Source organism: Populus trichocarpa, chromosome 10 (assembly GCF_000002775.5).
Source record: "Populus trichocarpa isolate Nisqually-1 chromosome 10, P.trichocarpa_v4.1, whole genome shotgun sequence".
Taxonomy (NCBI): domain Eukaryota; kingdom Viridiplantae; phylum Streptophyta; class Magnoliopsida; order Malpighiales; family Salicaceae; genus Populus; species Populus trichocarpa.
This window is the reverse complement of record NC_037294.2, coordinates 2,631,898-2,652,966: the sequence shown is the minus strand read 5'-3', so window position 1 is coordinate 2,652,966 and position 21,069 is coordinate 2,631,898. Positions and strand designations below refer to the sequence as shown.

Genomic DNA, 21,069 nt, shown 5'->3' with positions numbered 1-21,069 from the left:
TGTTAGAGGCAAGATAGATTACTCGTATTTTTATTCTTATGAAAACTTGTGTGCTTGTTTTGCGTGGTCTTGATGTTTGTGATCGTGTGCTCATAAAAACTCTGCTGTATGTTTTCCATGGCAAGGTTAATTTCTAGGAAATAACAAATTTTTTTTCAGTGAAAAAAAAAAAAAGTTGAAAAGTTAAAATTTAACACAAATACCTCAAGCTTTTAGAGGAAAGAGACTTAAGCAAAATAGGCTCTCGACTCGGCTCGATTGAGGCCTGAACTTAGATGTATTGTAAAATAATTTTTTATGGTACAAAACATTATTTTATCCCAACTTATATTTGAGATTGAGTCTAGTCCTTAAAGAATTATCAGTCCATGAATGGTAAAACTGATTAGTTTTCTTCGAGAAAGATTTTTGTAGATCTGAATAGTTTTTTCAACTTAAAAAACATCTAATTTAAAGCTACAAATGTTTTGGTTTAATTCAAATTTTATAGAGGGTAAAAAAAACTGATAATGAGAAAATTCTATCAGCTTTTGATTTCTAAAATTATCTATAAAAAGGATTGAATAAGAATGTTTTCAGGTTGGTTTTTCTATACTGTTTGGATATATATTTTTACAAAATTTGACATTCTTCTTCACGTATTTTTCCATCTTGAATCTTTTGATTTTTTAAGCTTTATTCATTTTTGTTTTCCTCATAATCTAGAGTTTAGTTTCAATTCTTGTAGAAAGACATTGAGGATAATTCATTTATATCTATTGGACCTTGTAAATATTTACAAGTGCACCTAAACAAGATAATGTTGTTGAAATCTTGTGAGGTTTATTGAAGTGAGTATTTTTTGCACAAAGTGAAAACCAATAAAGTCTTAAGGATAAATGATTTTAACTTTGGCAACAAAAAAAAAGTGAGATTGGTTATATTCTAAAATCTTCAACAAGTAATTACTTTAAACTGGTTTTGTTTAAATATAATTTTTTATACAAATTTAGTATACATGCTAGGATTGTATTTCTATATCTTATGCAAGTCTATATATTTACTTAATATGCATGCTATCTTTTTTTTATTGCAAGGTTATCATGATCTTGTTGGGTTTTAAAATCTATACACACAAGGAAAACAATAAATTTAAGGTAATATTTGGGAGTCCCTAAGATTTCATTAGATAGATCTAGAGTTGTATCATTTGTATTTGAGCTATGTGACCATGTGCTCACGAGTAGGAGCGGAGCTAGGGGGAGGTTACTGGGGGCCTAGGCCCCTGCAAAAGTCTTAAAATTTTATAACCAGACTGAACTCCTTTTTTTTAAGGAAAACGTTATCGTTTTCCATTAAAGATATAAATCCCTAGTTAATATTAATAATTTAAATTGCCGCATCTCTCTTTGTGAGTGTGTGAGGATGAGTTTTCTCTCTCACTTTAGTTTTGTAACGAACTGAATCGATTTATTGAAGAACAACTATTTTCATGCTGTAATTCTATATTTTTTATTTGCAAATTGCTATTCATTGGGTGCGAATTGCTATTCATTGGGTTGGATATCAGATGTGTTATCTCTGTGTCACATTTTCAAACCTGATTTCTTGGCTTTTCAAGAGCTATATTGTTTGCATATGAGTTAGGTGATCAAGTTCTCACAAGCACAGGCGGAGCTGGAGGAGTTTAGTTGGGGTCAAAGCCGCTGCAAAAGTCTTAAGATTTTATAACAGACCCAACTCTATTTTTTTTAAGGAAAATATTTTTGTTTTTAAGCAAAAGTCTTAAGATTTGGGTTTATTTTCAATTTTTGGCAAGTTATCTTCTTATTTTTACTTCTCTCCATAGGCTTAAACAAAAAAATTACAAGTAGATTGTAGAAGGAGCTACTTGGATAGTGCTGGTAATATGCTTAGGATTCTCCATAGGTTTACTGTTAATTTTTCTGTCGTTTTCATTTTGTATAGCTTATAAATTGCGTTTCTCAATTTTCTTTCTTAGCTCTTATCCGGACATTGCACCCTTTCTTTTCATATAATATGATTTATTAGTACATAATATAATGCACTCTTTCTTTTCAATCACTGAAGCCTTATTTTCTCTTATTTATCAACTTTTTCTCAACCCTTTTCACACAATCACATTAACTTTCTTTAGATTTATTGACTCAACTTTTCACTCAAAATATATTTTTTATTATTATAATAAATTATTTTTTACAAAATATATCAAAACAATATAAAAACATTAAGAAAAATTAATTTTTAAAAATAAATAAATAAACAGCTATGAATGAATATACGGCGGATCAGTCTTCCCTTGAAGTCTCCAGCACCGACTGCTCTTGGCCTCTTTCACTTGACAAGGAATAAGCTTCGCTCCACTAGCCTTGATTGGTGGATGGAAGCACCAAGGATAGTCTGGTGGTATGCCACTTTCATGATTCCACTAGATTTTCAAGATTGGGTTGGTGTTCTCTGTACCAGAAGATTGGTACTCCAACGAACTCAAGCAATGGAAAAGAGATCTTAAGCTTATAGGGTCGTAATTCAGAGTCCACTAGCCTCAATTTTCAAAGTAAATGATTCCTTAAGCTTGATGTTTTAAGTCTTTAAGTAGTGTCAACCATTTTTGGAACACAAGGGTCACTTCAGAGCCAATAATTTCCGAAGACTTGCGTTTACCTAGCTATGTAGCGTAGCATTGCTAGCTCTCCCCGTAGACTAATTGTGATGTTAAATAGGCAATTCCTTGAGACGAAAAACTTCACATCTAGCAAGGTCAGCCATTTTGTAATATAACAAAGTGAGAGCAGCAATGGATTCCATCCCCATGCTTGTTTTCTGCTTCATTTCATTTCTGATTGTAAGAACAGCCACACCTACTGACACCATAAACACAGCTCAGTTCATTAGAGATGGAGACACTATAGTTTCAGCTGGCGGGACCTATGAATTAGGATTTTTCAGCCCCGGGAAATCCAAAAGCCGATACTTGGGGATATGGTATGGCAAAATATCTGTCCAGACAGCAGTTTGGGTTGCCAACAGAGAAACTCCACTTAACGATTCATCAGGAGTTGTAAGGCTCACCAACCAAGGACTTCTTGTTCTTCTCAATCGTAGTGGAAGCATCATTTGGTCTTCCAACACATCAACACCTGCTAGGAATCCAGTTGCGCAGCTTTTGGATTCAGGAAACCTTGTTGTGAAAGAGGAGGGTGATAATAACATGGAGAACTCCTTGTGGCAGAGTTTTGATTATCCAGGCAACACACTAATACCGGGCATGAAGGTAGGACGGAATATCAAAACTGGCATGGACTGGTACGTGACATCATGGAAGTCACCTGATGATCCTTCCAGAGGTAATATTACAGGCATCCTTGTTCCTGAAGGATATCCGGAGTTACTACTGTTGGAAGATTCGAAACCGAAGCATCGAGCTGGGCCATGGAATGGCTTGCAGTTCAGTGGCATGCCTCAAGTAAAACCAAATCCCGTGTACATATTTGAATTTGTTTATAATGACAAGGAGATATATTACACAGAGCAACTTCATAATAGCTCAAGGCATTGGAGGGTCGTCTTACCTCAGAGTGGTGATATCCAGCACATTCTCTGGATCGAGCAAACTCAAAGTTGGCTTCTTTATGAAACAGCAAATACAGATAATTGTGAAACTTATGCACTCTGTGGCGCAAATGGTATCTGTAGCATTAACAACTCTCCGGTGTGTAACTGCTTGAAAGGATTTGAACCAAAAGTTCCTAGAGACTGGGACAAGACAGATTGGTCAAGTGGTTGCGTTAGAAAGACTGCACTAAATTGTTCCAGAGATGGGTTTCGGAAGCTCAGAGGTGTGAAGATGCCGGAGACAAGAAAATCATGGTTCAACAGGAGTATGGACCTGGAGGAGTGCAAGAACACATGCTTGAAGAACTGCAGCTGTACTGCGTATACAAACCTGGACATCAGGGATGGAGGAAGTGGTTGCTTGCTTTGGTTCAATGATTTGATTGATATGAGAACTTTCGTTCAAAATGAGCAAGACATTTTTATACGGATGGATGCATCAGAACTAGGTATGAATTTATCCTCAACTAGAAAAGTCACTCTTGTTTTTTTTTTTTAATTAAAATTTGAAATATTTTCAGAAAGAAAACCAGTAAGATAGAGCTACTGGCAAAAGGATACAAAGTTTAAGAATATTAAAACCAAGCGATATAGTCTGTGAGCGTATCTAAACCTTTCCTTGCGAGGCTATCATCAGCAACAGAGTTTCGTTCTCTTAAAATATGGCTAAAAGACCCTTAAGCATCATAGAGTTAATACTTTTTTTTTGCTTAATATCTAAATGGTTTTTTTTTCAAATATATATTCTTTCAGATAACATGATCCTTGAGAGTACCTTGTATATATGGGTATGCATGCTGGATTTGCATGGATAAATAATGTGTTCTTAATAGCATGGTTTTGTTTATCAGGCTTGGATACTGTTCAAGCAAGGCAGGCCTCTGGAACTGGCTGCGGGATCAGGAGTTGAAACACCCTATTTGTCTGAAGTCCTACGTTCAATTCATGTGGGGCTGTTGTGTGTGCAAGAAAATACATATCACATGTGGTTTTGATGTTGGGTAATGAAGATGAATTGCCTCAGCCTAAACAACCAGGATTTTTCACTGAAAGGGATCTTGATGAAGCAAGCTATTCATCGAGCCAGAACAAACCACCTTCGGCAAACGAATGCTCGATTTCAATGTTAGAGGCAAGATAGATTGCTTTTATTTTCATTTCAAGTGATTAAAGGCGAATTAATATTCGATAGATGTTCTAGTTGCAGAACAGCAATTACGAACGAAAGCAAGTCAAATAAATGCTTCTAAAGCTTAGTGTCTCTATGAAACGTGAAGAAATTGAAGACAAGTATCTTCATGTAATCCAAGAGTTGCAGCTACATTTATGAATCATGGAGAGGGGACTCCAGATATTTCTCTTACTTGATGTTCATGTATCATCAAGACTTGCCAGCTAGTATTTCATCTTATAGATTTGAACATTTCATTAGAACATTTGTATTTAAGTTTGTTTTTGAAACATAAATTACCATCAAGTTTGTGATAATATTTTAAGATTAATAAGTTCTCTTTTATAATTTAGATCCAAGAAAGTTCATATTAATTTTACTATCTATGTAAGTTCATTTTACGACTATAAAGGTAGAAAATATAATTCTTCATGTCTGAAAAATATTTTTTAAAAAGAATAAATTTTTTTAATTATTATTTGTATAAGGGGGTGCTCTGAATTATAGAAATTAACAATGATAAAATTATATGATAAAACTTTTTTTATTTTTTTTCTAAGATAAAAAAGATAAGTAATAAATTTAAAAATGCATTGTTAGGATTTTATAGGAAAATACAATAAACATAAAATTAGTTGGAAGGAAAACTTGAAATCTAAATTTATAAGTTTAACAAAAATTTATAAGTTTACTCCATCTATCCCTTCTATATATTAAAAAAACATATCACTATTTTTTATTCCCACTTTTCCAAAACACCTCTTTAATTAGGAATATTATAGTTTGAAAGGTTTTTTTTTTAGGAATATCCATAGTACGAAACTCTTGAGTAGAGGTATAATAGTTGTCTCGAAAAATTCTCGCAAAACAAAATGATTGATTGCTCGATCAACCACTCCGAGAAAGAATTAATCTCTCCAGTTAGAGTGATCATGACAAGTAAAAGTTCATTAATATGATCATGAGTTGAGCAAGAAATTTATTAATAAGACTATGATTTTGTCGCTCGAGGAATCGTTTTTGAGTTAGACTCTATTTATTTATTAATAAAAACATTAGTATCTTGGAAATAGCAAGTCATGTTGAATGATTACTAAGTTGAGGTGACCAGCACGGAGAAAAAAAATGTGGTGCGGCTCCCATATGAACTAGATCGTGGATAAGTCTTTTTTTGTCAAAATTAGTACACTTCGTTCATACAAAATACATCATTAAAATATAACTACATAATTTTTTGCAAAAATGAGTTCCCGTGTAATGAGGTTCATAGGTACCTCATTGTTGAGACATCCTTGTTGTAGTACAAATATTTACAAGAATTATAAACAATTACTAATAACAATTAAATAGTTTAACGAAAACATTAATGTTATTCTCTGTTAAGGCATAACAAGCGTAGTTCTTGCATATACTTATATATACAAAACATAGTACACATGAACACATCAATTCTTGAAACTAACTAGGAACTCCTAGATTTGGCTATCCTCTTAGAATGTCATTAGTCGAAGCTAATCATTTACTCATCTCGGTCATCCACTTAGGATGTCGTTAGCCGAAGCTAATCATTTAATCATCTCGGTCATCCTTTTAGAACGACTCTTAGGACATCCTTAGCCGTAGCTAATTATTTAATCATCCTAGTCATCCACATAGAACGCCATTAGCCGAAGTTATTCATTTAATCATCAACAAATACTCTCCCGATGGTTTGGTATTTATACTATCGCGATATTATGACATTTATAATAAAACATTTGATAAATTAACATTATGAAAAAGGAAGGTAAAATCCTCCTACCTGTTCCACCTGTGGGGTGTCCTTGTCCTGACGAAGGTCCGATCCCAGTCACACCACCTAAAACATTGATGGCCACAAATTAGTACATTCGTATTCAGTAATTGCACAACTCTTCACCATGCATGTCTCAAGCATACACAAGTTCATATTCAAGTGTTCCATATATTACAACCACATGATACAATCATTTAAGTCATTGGACCCATTCAAATATGTAAATCTGCTGTAAAAATTAGTTAGCAAAAGCTAGTTTGCTAGTGACGCAAATTCGTTAGTGGACTGCTTTGGTGGAACACAGAATTGTCAGCGAACTGATTCGCTAACAATATAGAAATTTAACAGCGAAATCTGATTCGTTGCATACACCACAATTCGGCAGTGAAGCAAAAACTAATTCGTCGTGGACAACACAATTCAGTAGTGAAAACCTGATTCGCTGTGGACAACACAATTCAGCAGCGAAACTGATTCACTGCTGACAGCCTGACACCATAATTCAACAGTGAAGACTAATTTGATGCAGACTACACAAATTGGAAGGAAACATCCACAAAAGTTTTTCTTCTAGTGAAAATGTGAATCGCTATGGACAACATAATTCAGCGGCGAAAACTGATTCGTTGCTAACACCACAATTCAGTAGTGAAAACTAATTCGCTACAGACAACACAATTCGGCAGTGAAAACCTGATTCACTACGGACAACACAATTCGACAGCGAAACTAATTCGCTACTGACATCACAATTCGATAACGAAACTTGATTCGCTACAGACAACACAATTTGGTAGTGAAAACCTGTTTCGCTGCAGACAACACAATTCAGCAACAAAAACTGTTTCGCTGCAGACAACACAATTCGGCAGCGAACGCTAATTCGCTTTAGACACTATAATTCAGCAGCGAACATTGATTTGTTGCAGGCAACATAATTCGACAGCCAATGCTAATTCGCTGCAGACACCATAATTCAGCAGTAAACACCTGATTCACTATAGACAACACAATTCTACAGTGGATGCTAATTCGTTGCAGACAACACAATTCAACAACAAACACCTCTTTTGTTGTAGATAACATAATTCGGCAGCGAACACTGATTCACTTATAGGCAGCTCCCACTTTCTCTCTATACTCTTCACATTCTCACACCTCTCTTACTCAGTTTGCTCTACTCTCTTGCTGCCTATTTATAGGCAAGAATGGTGCCACCAGCTCCAACTCTTCTTCAACAAAGGTGGCTGCCAACTCCAGCTCTTCTTCAACAATGGTGGCTGCCAACCTTTGACATCTTGGATGGGTGCACATGGTTGGTGCAACTCCAGCTGCAACTGCTGCAATTGTCAATGGTTGTTGCACATTAATGGCAACCAACCCAACAATCACCCCCTTTGCCATTCATGTAGGGCAACTGTCCTCTTGCTTCTTCAGCACAGGCTTGCATCCTGCAGCTCTTCCAAGCTTACCATTCCGAGAGCGTCTGTGGCCAAGTTTACAGGTACTCGCCAAACCTTTCAATCACCAGAGTCACCAAAGCACACCTTTTCTCACACAAAAGGATCACTACAACCAGATGGTCTGCCACTTCACATCTGAAGAGTGTTAACGCTTGTCTCTGGGACACACTGCATTCCCCTTCGAGCGTATCAACCATGCTCGGTCCGGAATGATTCATCAAGCCTTACACCAAGGCTTACAACACCCCCTCAAACGGAAATTTCTTTTTCCAAGTGCGACAGTCATTATCTGAATATCTCAATATGATCACGAGCTCACTACTCTTCCAAGAGTCTACTCATCCAGAAGTTGCGCCTGCCCTCTGTTCCACTCTAGGAACCACGCCTTACTTCTTCGTGAGTCTCTCGCTCTTAGTCTCAAGAGTCCAGGTAGCTCTCCACCTTCACCTATGGGGGCAGCCCATTAAAGGTTGATCCATATATGTCTTGATACTGAGTATTACAATGCCTTCACTGAGCTCACCACCTTGACAAGAGTCAACTTGTTCAGGGAACCTGCACATGCCCTCTGCTCCTTCATAGCAGCCGCGTCTTAATGCTCCACAAGTCACACACTTATTGTCCAAGGCAAATGTCTTCTAGCTCATTGATCTTTAGCATGGGGGCAATATCCATGAGAGTCAATCTTGCATTTGTCTCCATACTCATCATAGCCACTTCACTGGCTAACCATCTGTCCACTCATATCCAGCCATCACATTGGCTCTGGGGTTGTTCTGAACTTGGGCTCCTATCGTGGCCCATACACCTTCTCTAAGGTGTCTTCGCCCGTTGTCGTAGGGCGGTCTGAACTGGGCTCCTATCATGGCCCTCACACCTTCTCCAAGGTGTCTTCGCCTGTTGTCGTGGGGCGGTCTGAATTGGGGCTCCTATCATGGCCCTCACACCTTCTCCAAGGTGTCTTCGCCCGTTGTCATGGGGCGGTCTGATTTGGGGCTCCTTTCATGGCCCTCACACCTTCCATCTAAGGTGTCTTCGCCTTTCATAGGCGGTCGCATCCTCCTTCAGCTGAGATGCTTCAAAGTGGCTCTAAAAGTCTCTACCACCATGTGGACTATGGGAGAGATAACTGCCACTGATTACATAGAAAGAGAAACTTGCGGTATACTCCTCGCAATCCTCCACCTCGATTTCTATGTTTGGAGCTTCTACGCCTTTCTGCTTGACAGCTCCACCTACACCAACTCTCTTTGGTGTCTTCGCCTTTCATCATAGGCGGTCGCCTTTTATCACAGGCGTTTGCACCCCCTTAATTAGGTGCCTCTACAACAGCTCTCTTTCCATCCTTGCATGCATTGGAAAGGTCTTCACTTGTTGTCTTCATCAAGAGCACAAGAGACTTCCTGTTGTACAACTTCTACATAGTCTCTGCTCTGAGCTTCATCTAGGAACACTTTTTCTCCTTGCACCTATTGTCTCATTACAGTACCTCGTTGGATCCTACAAGTACTCCTGCACAATCTTCGTGTGCCCTCGTGCAATTTCTGTTATCCAGATTTTCCCCTATTCCTTGCTTATGTTTGACAGCAGCTCATCCTGTCACAACACCTGTCCAAGTCAAAATAGGGTGCCAATCTTTATCCCTTGCTGTATTTCTCTTTCATTATCAGGGTCTTCATCAATTCTCCCTCAAGAAATCACAGTCACCGAATCTAACTTCTTTGGAGAAATCATCACTCCATCAGATCCTTGAACATACGGAACCCAACTGTTCCCTTGCGCCATCGTCTTGCTAGTCTTCAACCGTTTCATTACAAACTGCTATATATACGAAAATAGTACCGTATGGATAATCCTTCCACTAAGCAAGTTCCCAGGAAAGATTGGAGGGGTCACACTGGTCCCGCTTAAAACCCAATCTCCTAGCCAGAACTTCTTAGGCCATATCTATCCATCGTACTGTCTTTCCGTATATACAACCATTTGCTAGCTTTGTTGCGGCTTTCCTTTACAAGTGATCTGGAATATACTGGTTTAATACATGATTTCTCAACATCTGGCGAGACTACCAGTGCTTAGATTCGTCAAGATTGGTCTTCATCAATTTTCACTCTACACCTCTAATTGTCCACATGATCGAGTGTCCAGAGTGTCCCAATTTTGCCTTTCTTCAAGGCAACTAAAATTCTCCCCACTTAGCAGTTCAGCACATATAATTGGGTAAACATGTGCACCTTCTTCTTCTTCATCTCCATCGACCACCATAATGCCCTTCAGATGCCTCCTGATCGGGCAATCTCTTTTGTTAATTCACCACCGCTATTTTCGGTCTCAAATCTCAACGCTCGGACCGTACCATTGCATCCGGAACGATCAAATTAGCTGGAAACAAGTCTGAAATCGTCCAAATCGCACTTCAGACGGCTAAGATTTGATCAAAACAATTCTGGCCTGATCAACGGCTCAGATTCAATCTCAGATCCGGTTGCACGTAGGATCAACTACACTGGATCCTGTCCCTCGGCTCGCGGCTCGGCTTCAAAACGGCTCGGCTCAACTCTGCTCGACTTGGCTCGGCTCGCGGCTGATGATGTGGCAGGTGGGTCCCACTGTGCTGACGTGTCTGCTGACTGGTCGATGATGTGGCTGCTGACATGGCATGCTTACTGTGCATGCTTACATCACACTTACATCAGGCTGATGTCATCCCTGGCATGCCTACTGTGCATGCTGACATCACAATTATGTCATGCTGACGGCATTCATATCCGGGTCAGCCATGTGGGTCGGGTCAACTGGTATTCGGGTCGGGTCAGCCCATCCGGGCAAAGAAGACGCGTGGGGCGCGTCTGCGCGCGTGGGCAGACGCCTTGCCGGAGAGTGATGGAGAGTGCGGCCATGTCCGACGTCTGATTTTGACGCTGTTTTCACCAGTGGCTTCGTCTTGGCCTCCTCTACACAATGGTATAGTCAAAACACCATTTTGAGAACTTTCATTTTTGAGCAAAAATCAAACACCCCTCTAAACCATGTGCTCTGATACCAATTGTTGGGGATTCCGTCTCCCCCATGCGCGGACCGGTGGTGTACTGATAGTTGCTCAACGGAGGGTAAAGCACACTGACACAATATTTTAACGTGGTTCGGCAAAACCGCCTACATCCACGGGAGAGAGTCCATTTTATTAGAGATTAGAGAAATGATACAAAACAAATACATGGAGGAGGAGGATCACTTCACTCTAACTCTACTCCCAACTCTCATTGTTGCACTTGCAGCTGCTGCAATGGCAGCAGCCTTGCTGCCATTGCAGCTCCTACTTTCTCTCTATACTCTTCACATTCTCACACCTCTCTTACTCAGTTTGCTCTACTCTCTTGCTGCCTATTTATAGGCAAGAATGGTGCCACCAGCTCCAACTCTTCTTCAACAAAGGTGGCTGCCAACTCCAGCTCTTCTTCAACAATGGTGGCTGCCAACCTTTGACATCTTGGATGGGTGCACATGGTTGGTGCAACTCCAGCTGCAGCTGCTGCAATTGTCAATGGTTGTTGCACATTAATGGCAACCAACCCAACAGGCATGTGCAACAAATAACTTTTCTGTATCCAATAAACTAGGAGAAGGGGGTTTCGGACCTGTTTATAAGGTAATAATTATCCATAAACAGTCGTGCAATATAGCTTCTGAGTTTTCATGGTACAAACTCCAGGCACCAATGGAGTTCTGTAGTATTGAAATTGTTCCACTACAGAACCAACCTTTTTTTAGCATAAAAGGATGACTGATTGGAAAGAATTCGTGAACAGATACAAGCTACATGAAATTCTCTAGGAATTCAGCAGACAACGCATGATTTGCTTATGATGCTGAGTCATTATTTACAGGGAACATTAACAGATGGACGAGAAATAGCTGTCAAGAGGCTCTCTAAGAATTCAAGACAAGGACTTGATGAGTTCAAAAATGAAGTCAAACATATCGTGAAACTTCAGCACCGGAATCTAGTGAGGCTTCTTGGATGCTGCATTGAAAGAGATGAAAAAATGTTGGTCTACGAGCTTTTGCCTAACAAAAGCTTGGACTTCTACATTTTTGGTATGGATCTCACAAAACGTTTCAAAAAGTTATTCCAATGTTTCAAATTTAGCACTATTGAGCTTCCAAAATGGATTTGACATCAATTGTTTAGCCATCTATTAAGCATCGTTCAAAGCCCTTCGGAAGGTTGTTTTGTAGGGGAAGATTTCTCCACTTTCATGCTGACAAATTCTGCCATATTTATATATGTAATTGTAACTCAAAATTCACTGATCGTAACTTATCATCTCCTTTTTTCTTGTTCCTTCACCAACATTTATGAATCTGATAAGAGATGTAATGGATTGACTTGGGCAGATGAAACTCGAAGCTTGCTACTAGATTGGCCTAAACGCTACAACATCATCAACGGGATTGCTCGAGGACTCCTTTATCTTCACCAAGATTCGAGACTAAGAATAATCCACAGAGATCTGAAAACCAGCAATGTTTTGTTGGATTACGAAATGAATCCAAAAATCTCAGACTTTGGCCTGGCTAGAAGTTTTGGAGAAAATGAAACTGAAGCCAATACTAATAAAGTGGCTGGAACGTAGTAAGTGTCATCTCCATCATACGCATTTTATCTTCATAGTCTGCAAATGGAACTTAAAATTCTATGAATACATGCAGTGGTTACATATCTCCAGAGTACGCAAATTATGGACTCTACTCGCTAAAATCAGATGTCTTCAGCTTTGGAGTATTGGTGCTAGAGATAGTGAGTGGCTATAAGAACAGAGGATTCCATCATCCAGATCACCACCTCAACCTTATTGGGCATGTAGGTGTCACAGATATGTCCGCACATGTTTAATGAGACCTGAACACTTTAAATCTTCAATGTGTTATTTATTGACAGCATGGTTTTGTTTATCAGGCTTGGATACTGTTCAAACAAGGCAGGCCTCTGGAACTGGCTGCGGGATCAAAAGTTGAAACACCCTATTTGTCTGAAGTGCTACGTTCAATTCATGTGGGGCTGTTGTGTGTGCAAGAAAATCCAGAAGATAGACCAAACATGTCATATGTGGTTTTGATGTTGGGTAATGAAGATGAATTGCCTCATCCTAAACAACCAGGATTCTTCACTGAAAGGGATCTTGTTGAAGCAAGCTATTCATCGAGGCAGAGCAAACCACCTTCGGCGAACGTATGCTCAGTTTCAGTGTTAGAGGCAAGATAGATTACTTGTATTTTTATTCTTATGAAATCTTGTGTGCTTGTTTTGCGTGGTCTTGATGTTTGTGATCGTGTGCTCATAAAAACTCTGCTGTATGTTTTCCATGGCAAGGTTAATTTCTAGGAAATTACAAATATTTTTTCAGTGAAAAAAAAAAGAGAAAAAGTTGAGAAGTTGGATCCAAAAATTTGATCCAAATGCCACTGCTTTTAAAGGGGAGGGAATAAGCAAAATGGGCTCTCGACTGAGGCCTGAATTTGGATGTGTTGTAAAGTTCAAAACATTATTTTATCCCGATTTATATTTGAATTTGGGTCCGGTCTTTAAAAAATTACCGGTCCGATCCATGAATGGTAAAACTAATTAGTTTTTTTCCAGAAGAATTTTTATAGATCTGAACAGTTTTTTCAACTTCAAAAACATCTAATTTAAAGCTATAAATTTTTTGGTTTAATTCAAATTTTATGAAAGGTAAACAAAGCTGATAATGAGAGAATTCTATCAGCTTTTGGTTCTTAAAATTGTCTATAAAAAGGATTGAAGAAGAGTGTTTTCAGGTTGGTTTTTCTGCACTGTTGGGATAGATTTTTCTACAGAATTTGACATTCTTCTTCACATATTTTTTCATCTTAAATCTTCTGATTTTTTAGGCTTTATTCATTTTTCAAGCTTTATTAATTTTTGTTTTCCTCGTAATCTAGAGCTTAGTTTCAATTTTTGTAGAAAGACATTGAGGATAATTTATTTGTATCTGTTGGACCTTGTTTACAAGTGCACCTAAACAAGATGGTGTTGTTGAAATCTTGTGAGGCTTATTAAAGTGAGTTTTTTTTTGCACAAAGTGAAAACCAATAAAGCCTTAAAGATAAATGATTTTAACTTTGGCAACAAAAAAAAAAGAGCATATTTACTTAATATATTTTTTTATACAGATTTAGTATAAATGCTAGGATTGTATTTCTATATCTCATGCAAGTCTACATATTTACTTAATATGCATGCTAGGATTGTATTTCTATATTTGTTTTTTTTATTGCAAGGTTACCATGTTCTTATTGAGTCCTGAAATCCATACACGCAGCGAAAACGATAAATTTAAAGTAACATTCCTAGAATTTTGTTAGATAGATCTAGAGTTGTATCGTTTGCATGTGAGTCATACGACCAAGTGCTCACGAGTAAGGGCGGAGCTAGGGGGAGGTTAGTGGGGGTCTAGGCCCCTGCAATGCAAAAGTCTTAAGATTATATAACCAAACCGAGCTCCTTGTTTTTTTAAGGGAAACGTTGTCGTTTTTCATTAAAGATATAAATCCCTAGTTAATAATAATTTAGATTGCCGCATCTTTCTTTGTGAGTGTGTGGGGGTGAGTTTTCTCTCTTATTTTAGTTCTCTAACAAACTGAATCGACTTATCGAATAACAATTGTCTTCGTGACGTCATCCTATACTTTTCATTCAAGAATTGCTAGTCATTGGGTGAGAGTATCATAATCCAATAATATTGATGCTTAGGTTCAAGTTTATTTATATGTCACACTCTCAAACTTGATTTCTTAATTTTTCAGAAATTGTATCATTTGCATATGAGTAAGGTTACCAAGTTCTCACAAGCAGAGGCGGAGCCAGGGGAGCTTAGGATTCTCCATAGGTTTACTGTTAATTTTTCTGTCGTTTTCATTATGTATAGCTTATAAATTGCGTTTCTCAATTTTCTTTCTTAGCTCTGATCATTACAACATTTAACAGTTTTACCGACAGAATTTTTCCGTCGGTGTAAGATACATATTCCGTCGGTAATTAATTTACCAACGAAATCACCGATGGAAATGCTCCGTCGGTGAATCTTTCGTCGGTAATTTTTTGTCTGTCGGTAAATCTGTTGGTAATAAAAAAATATTATTACCGACGGATTTACTGACGGAACAGACGCGTAAAAAACAAATTACCCGCTTCATTTCGTCGGTATATCCCTCGAAAAATACCATCGATAATTCTGTCGGTAATTATTTAAAAACATTTAAAAAAAATCCATTTTATAAAATAATTAAATTAACATAAATCAACTCTCTATAATATATACTCAAAATGCTTGGAAAAAAGAATAAGAAAATCAACTCAAACAAATTTGCAACAAATAAATAAAACGAAAAATAAATTCAACTAAAAAAATTCATATGAAAACAATGAAGTTGCAATTGCTAAAAATTTAAAAATCCTATAAATAAATCAACTAAAAATTGATCTCATATGAAAAAAAAAATCTCACAACAACATTTATACAATTATTAAGAACAAAAACAGTTAAAAATAAAATAAAAAACAATATAGTGAAAAAAATCATGAAAAAAAAAAAACAAATCTTACCTTAATGTAGTTGCAAGTGAAGCTAAGGAAATAATTTTTTTTTTCGTAAAGCATATTAATTAAAAAAAACTAAGAGGATAAAAGAAGAAAGAAGAAAAAAACATACCTGAGCATGGAGGAGAAGAGAAGGAGATGAGTATAGAAGAGAAGAGAAAGAAATAGATATTGATGTTTTTTTACATATAGTGAAGAAGAAGAAGAAGAAGAATAAGAAATGAGTCTGTCTCTTATGAAATAAAGGGATTCAGGCTTTTTTATTGGGGCGCGTTAGCGATGAAATTACTGACGGATAATTAAATATTAATATTTTTTAATTATTTTGTCGGTAATTCCGTCTATAATATTTAATTTAAATTTTCAATTTCATAAAAAATTTTCAGAAACCGCCAACAATCACCGACGATTTTTCAATCCGCCGGTGATTCCGTCGGTAATATTTAAATGAAAATTTTAAATTAATTGAATTTTTTCAGAAAACCGCCAAATAACACCGATGACTTTTCAATCTGTCAGTGATTTTGTCCGTAAAGAAAAACAATTAACTGTGCAATTGGAAAGTGAACAGTTCTGGAGCTCTCTGGAAAATACCGACGGAATTTTCCGTCGGTGATTCCCTTTGTAATTGACATGATGAACAATGTTCACAATCCCTTCCGTCATCAATTTTATTTTTTTTGCTTTGTTTTAATTTTTTTTTCCCACTGTAATTCCCTCGGTATATACCGAGGGAATATTTCCGTCAGTAAAATCCCTCTGAAATTTACAGACGGAAATATTTTCTCAGTATTTCCGTTTGTATTTATCGATTTTCTAGTAGTGGATCCGGACAAAGCACCCTTTCTTTTCATATAATATGATTTATTAGTATATAATATAATGCCCGTTTCAATAACTGAAGCCTTATTTTCTCTTATTTATCAACTCTTTCTCAACCCTTTTCACACAATCACATTAACTTTCTTTAGATTTATTGACTCAACTTTTCACTCAAAATATATTTTTTATTATTTTGGCAAGTCTTGTCATTTTTAATTTCACTATTAAATTATTTATACTAATATGCTTTGTTTGAGATTTGTAACTTTAAACTGCAATGCAATCTATTATTATTATTATTCGGTGTTATAAGCTTGCAACCGAAAAAACCGAACCGAACCGAGCCGAACAAAACCGGAAAAAGAACCGAGCCAAACTGGAAAAAAACCAAGCCAAACCCGAGCCAAACCGAAAAAACCAAGTCAAACCGAAAAAATATTTTTCTATAAGTGTTATTGATATTGTTATATTTATTTAATAAAACTATTAAAAATGTTTGAATTTGTCAAATTTGTCAAGATGTTTAACAAATAAAAACAAAACCATAATCTTTTTCAAGAATATAATCTGGAATGTTTATAAAATAAAAGGATGGTTTAAAAAAATAAAAAAAAAAGTTGCAAGAAATTAAAATTTTCAAAAATAATTAATGATTAAAAAATTTTAAAACATAAAAAAATAATTAAATATTTTACTGAATCTTACTTTTTTTATATTGCTAAAAACTAATTAACATAGTTATTCTTTTTGTTTTTATTCTCTATTGAGTAGTTTTTTTAATTGATAAATCACCATCCATTCTATTACTACCATTATCTCTTTATAATTATCAAGAGAGAATATTTATAACACAAAAATGTTTCATAAAAATTTTAAAAAAGAAAGTTTGACTAATACATTAATTATGTACCACATAAAATAAAACACAATGAACTAAATAAAAATAAACCCATGTTTGAAAAATAGATCCATCTTAATTTATGGTTCAAGTTTCAAATTAATAACCAAATTCTTTTATTAAATTATAAATAAATAATTTATCCTAATGAAATCTAAAATTTTCTCAATCACATAAATAATTGATCCTAATAAATAACCTATTCTTTTATCTTTTGTAGTTTTTTTCATACTACAATTAACATAAATACTTTTTTATAGTTTGATTTTTTTTTCTATTCTAGTTTAATTCCAATTTGGAGTATAACCATAAAAATAATTTTTAAAAATAATTTAAAACTAGGATAGGACTCTAATAGAAGCAGGATATTCTTAATTCAATTAAGACAGATATAAAAAAAATGTAAATTATAATTTTTTTCATGCAGTCCAATGAAAATATCACAACTAGACATATATTTATTTAGTTATTTATAGAGTGGTTAGTTACTATGAAATTCCTTTTTTTCAGCCTTTTTATGATTCTACAGTTACATGTACATAAAAAAAAGACAGATAAATGATTCCTTAAGCTTATAGGCCATAATTCAGAGTCAACTATAATTAATTAAGAAGAAACTTTTGATTCCTTAAGCTTTCATGTTTTAAGTCTTAAAGTAGTGGAAACCATTTTTGGAACCATTTTTGAAACCATTTTTGGTCACTTCAGAGCAATAATTTCCTGAGTCATATGCATTCCTCATCATTTTAATTCATAGAAACACATATCATCAAGTCAAAGATTCAAATAAAAAACCCTTCTTCTTCCTCTATCAATGGCCGACCACACTTCCTTAGGAGCTAAATTTGTTTTTTAAAATTTCTTGTTATTTCAACTCATTTCAACCCTATTCTATGTCACAAACATCAATTCAATGCAATTTCTCATTCCCCCTCAATATTCATCATGAACCCTAATCTTAACTTGATGAAAAATTTAATGAAAATTTAGCAATTATTGTAAGAACTTGTTAAATGGATGTTGGGACACCTTACCAAATAGTAATCTAGGCTCCAATTGCTAACCAATCAATGGTTTCCACCTCTTCTTCCTTGCTTATTGTTGCCACCACTTTCTCCCCACTCTATCCCTAAATTTCTTCTCTAAACACTTTAAATCTAAAGGATTTTGTTGTCTAAATCATTTAGTATCACTAACTCTTTTCTTTTCCCTTGTATTTCTCTAGATTTTCTCAAGAATTTTGAAATAAAATGGAGTTTTTTCCCTCTCTTCCTTCTTTATTCTCCATGGCCGGGTGCAACAAGCCTTATATAGGTAACAATTTGTCAAATTCCCACTATGTCCCTTTATATAATAATTTTTATAGTTATCGGCTATTATTTCCGCAGTCCCGATATATTTTTAATATCGATTTTCAACAGGCAATGTCGAAATTCATTAATTTATACCTCATTACCTTTCTTTCCTAATAAATCACTTCTATTTAAATTTAATTCACATTTTGAAATTTTTTTTATTTTTCTAGCATTTTTCGCACTTCTATTTAAAAAATTTAATTGCTAACTATTTTTTTGAATTTCAAAGGTCCATATCCCTTCCCTTACTACAAGTATCAAATCTCCAATTTTCATATTTTGTTTGCTTAATTTCCTTATACACTTCCTTTAGAAATGTTATGGAACTCTTAAATTGTATCGTGTTTACATTTCTTAACCAACATTACAAGCAACAATTTTAGATCAATTTTTGTATCAAATCTCCAATTTTCATATCTTATTTGCTTAATTTCCTTATACACTTCCTTTAGAAATGTTATGGAACTCTTGAGTTGTACTGTGTATAAATTTCTTAACCAACATTACAAGCGATGATTTCGGATCAATTTTTATATCATTATATATCAAAATGTGTACATCGTTCATTTTTTCGTTCAATTTTATGCTGAATTAACACTTGGGGTTTATGTATTTTGTTTTTTCTTTGATAAAAATTGATCATGCCAAACACTACTTTATTGAAAAATAGGCTCAGCCGAGCAACATGAGCTAGGCTTCTTGACCCAAAAACCCAAACTCATAAACACGACCCAAAACGAAAAAAAAATGAAAGAGGAAAAACATTTAAATTCATACACTGTTTTGATTGATTTCAGTCCCTAAACTTACATGTCTTTTGCACTTTGGTCCTTGATTTTGAGATTCTTCAATTTGGCTCTTATTTGACCCCTGAACTTTTATTTTTTTGTAATTTCACCCCTTATTTCATTCAATTAAGCTTGTAAAAATTAAATCTTATCAATTAAACTCAAATTAATCTTTCAAACTTAATTTTCACGAATTAAGTCATTAATAAAATTAATTTGACCCATTAAAATTCTAATTAAGTCCTTGAACTTAATTAATTATTTTAATTTCAGCCTAAATTAATTTATAAACTTAATTAAACCTTTAATTATACCTATGATTAAATCAAATTAGCCTACTAAAAATCTAACTAAGTCCTTAGAATTATTTTTATGCAAATTCATTCAATTTTTTAAGTTAACCTTTAATTTGCACTGTTTTTCACATTTATATCCTTCAATGGTGCAATCGAGTTTCTGAACAAAGTTAAAGATCCAATTTGGTCCCTCCATCTCTCATTTATGCGTGTATATCATTCTTTCACGTGTTCATGCCAACCAAGTCACTTGTCTTCGTGTATTTCTTTTATTTTTCAACATTTATTTTTCATTTTTTCTTATTTTTATTTAAAAGAAAAGGATAGTTATGACATATATTTCTAATTGGAAACCGTTGTAGGTAAGTGACCTAACTTACATACAAGTCATTACTTATTCTTCTCTTATTATATAAAAATTCTAGCGCCTCATAGTTAGAATATAATACAAACTCCTTACAAATCAAATAATTCTCCCACTTCTTAAGAGTTTAAAAAACAACATGAAACTCTTTTTCGTGTGTGGACCACTTTAACCTAGCATCACTTAGCTTCTCATTAAAAATACCACGGGTCTCTTCTCTTGGGATAGAAATCCACCAATCTCGACACCATAAGTATCACATTTTACCTTAAACAGTTTGTCAAAATCTGGAAGTGCCAAAACCAGAGCATTGCTTAATTTTTCTTATATCAAAACCAAGTTGTTTTTTGTCTCTTCTCTCCAATCAAATTTTCCTTTCTTCATGTATCTAGTAATGAGAGCCACAATATTACTAAAATTTCAAATGAATCGATGATAGAAAGTAGCTAACCCATAGAAACTACGAACCTCATTAACCAACAATATAAATGTTAATTGCTTCAAGAATGTTTGTTTTTTTCTTGTTCATCCACTAATGTGATGTAGTCAAGCTTATGATAACGAGTGATTCTGAGTCGTCAAATGTGAGTCTACCATAACTAGATGAGGATCTACTCTAGACAGATTACGTGGATGGTCTAGCAAAAGCATTTATGGACTAGTGGGACAGGTCAAATCCCAAGAGAAGGTTTGGTCGTGCTAGGCCAAAATAATAGTTCAAAAGAGTTATAACTTTTAATCCAATTGTTGAATCACACTTAAATGTTTACAAGATTTTTTGGAGGTTGTTTTCTGTATAGTAGCCACTATGTCGCTACGCAAACCATGAATCTTTAGATATAAAAAATATTATTGAGGCCCATGGTTATGCAATTTTTTGT

General features: G+C 35.2%; 2 protein-coding genes across 3 annotated transcripts in view; both read left to right on the top strand.

Moving 5' to 3' along the window:
* The first annotated feature begins 2,624 nt into the window (after positions 1–2,624).
* Positions 2,625–21,069, top strand: part of LOC7497957 (G-type lectin S-receptor-like serine/threonine-protein kinase At4g27290) — a 91,958-nt gene continuing 73,513 nt past the window's right edge. For both annotated transcript variants that reach the window (XM_052456585.1, XM_024611044.2), the window contains exon 1: positions 2,625–2,760. The gene's annotated coding sequence lies outside the window, so the exon portion shown is untranslated. The remainder of the gene's footprint in view (positions 2,761–21,069) is intronic.
* Positions 2,798–13,208, top strand: LOC18102283 (G-type lectin S-receptor-like serine/threonine-protein kinase At4g27290). The gene is made up of 2 exons (XM_052456586.1): positions 2,798–4,064; positions 13,005–13,208. The coding sequence occupies exons 1-2, from the start codon at positions 2,798–2,800 to the stop codon at positions 13,061–13,063; spliced, it is 1,326 nt and encodes a 441-aa protein (XP_052312546.1). The 3' UTR covers positions 13,064–13,208.

What these genes read in the sequence shown, in the direction of transcription:
- LOC18102283 (XM_052456586.1), top strand. Translation starts at nt 2,798, where the DNA reads ATGGATTCCATCCCCATGCTTGTTTTCTGCTTCATTTCATTTCTGATT. An exon ending in GATGGATGCATCAGAACTAG is followed by an intron (nt 4,065 to 13,004) that starts GTATGAATTTAT and finishes TTTGTTTATCAG; the next exon opens with GCTTGGATACTGTTCAAACA.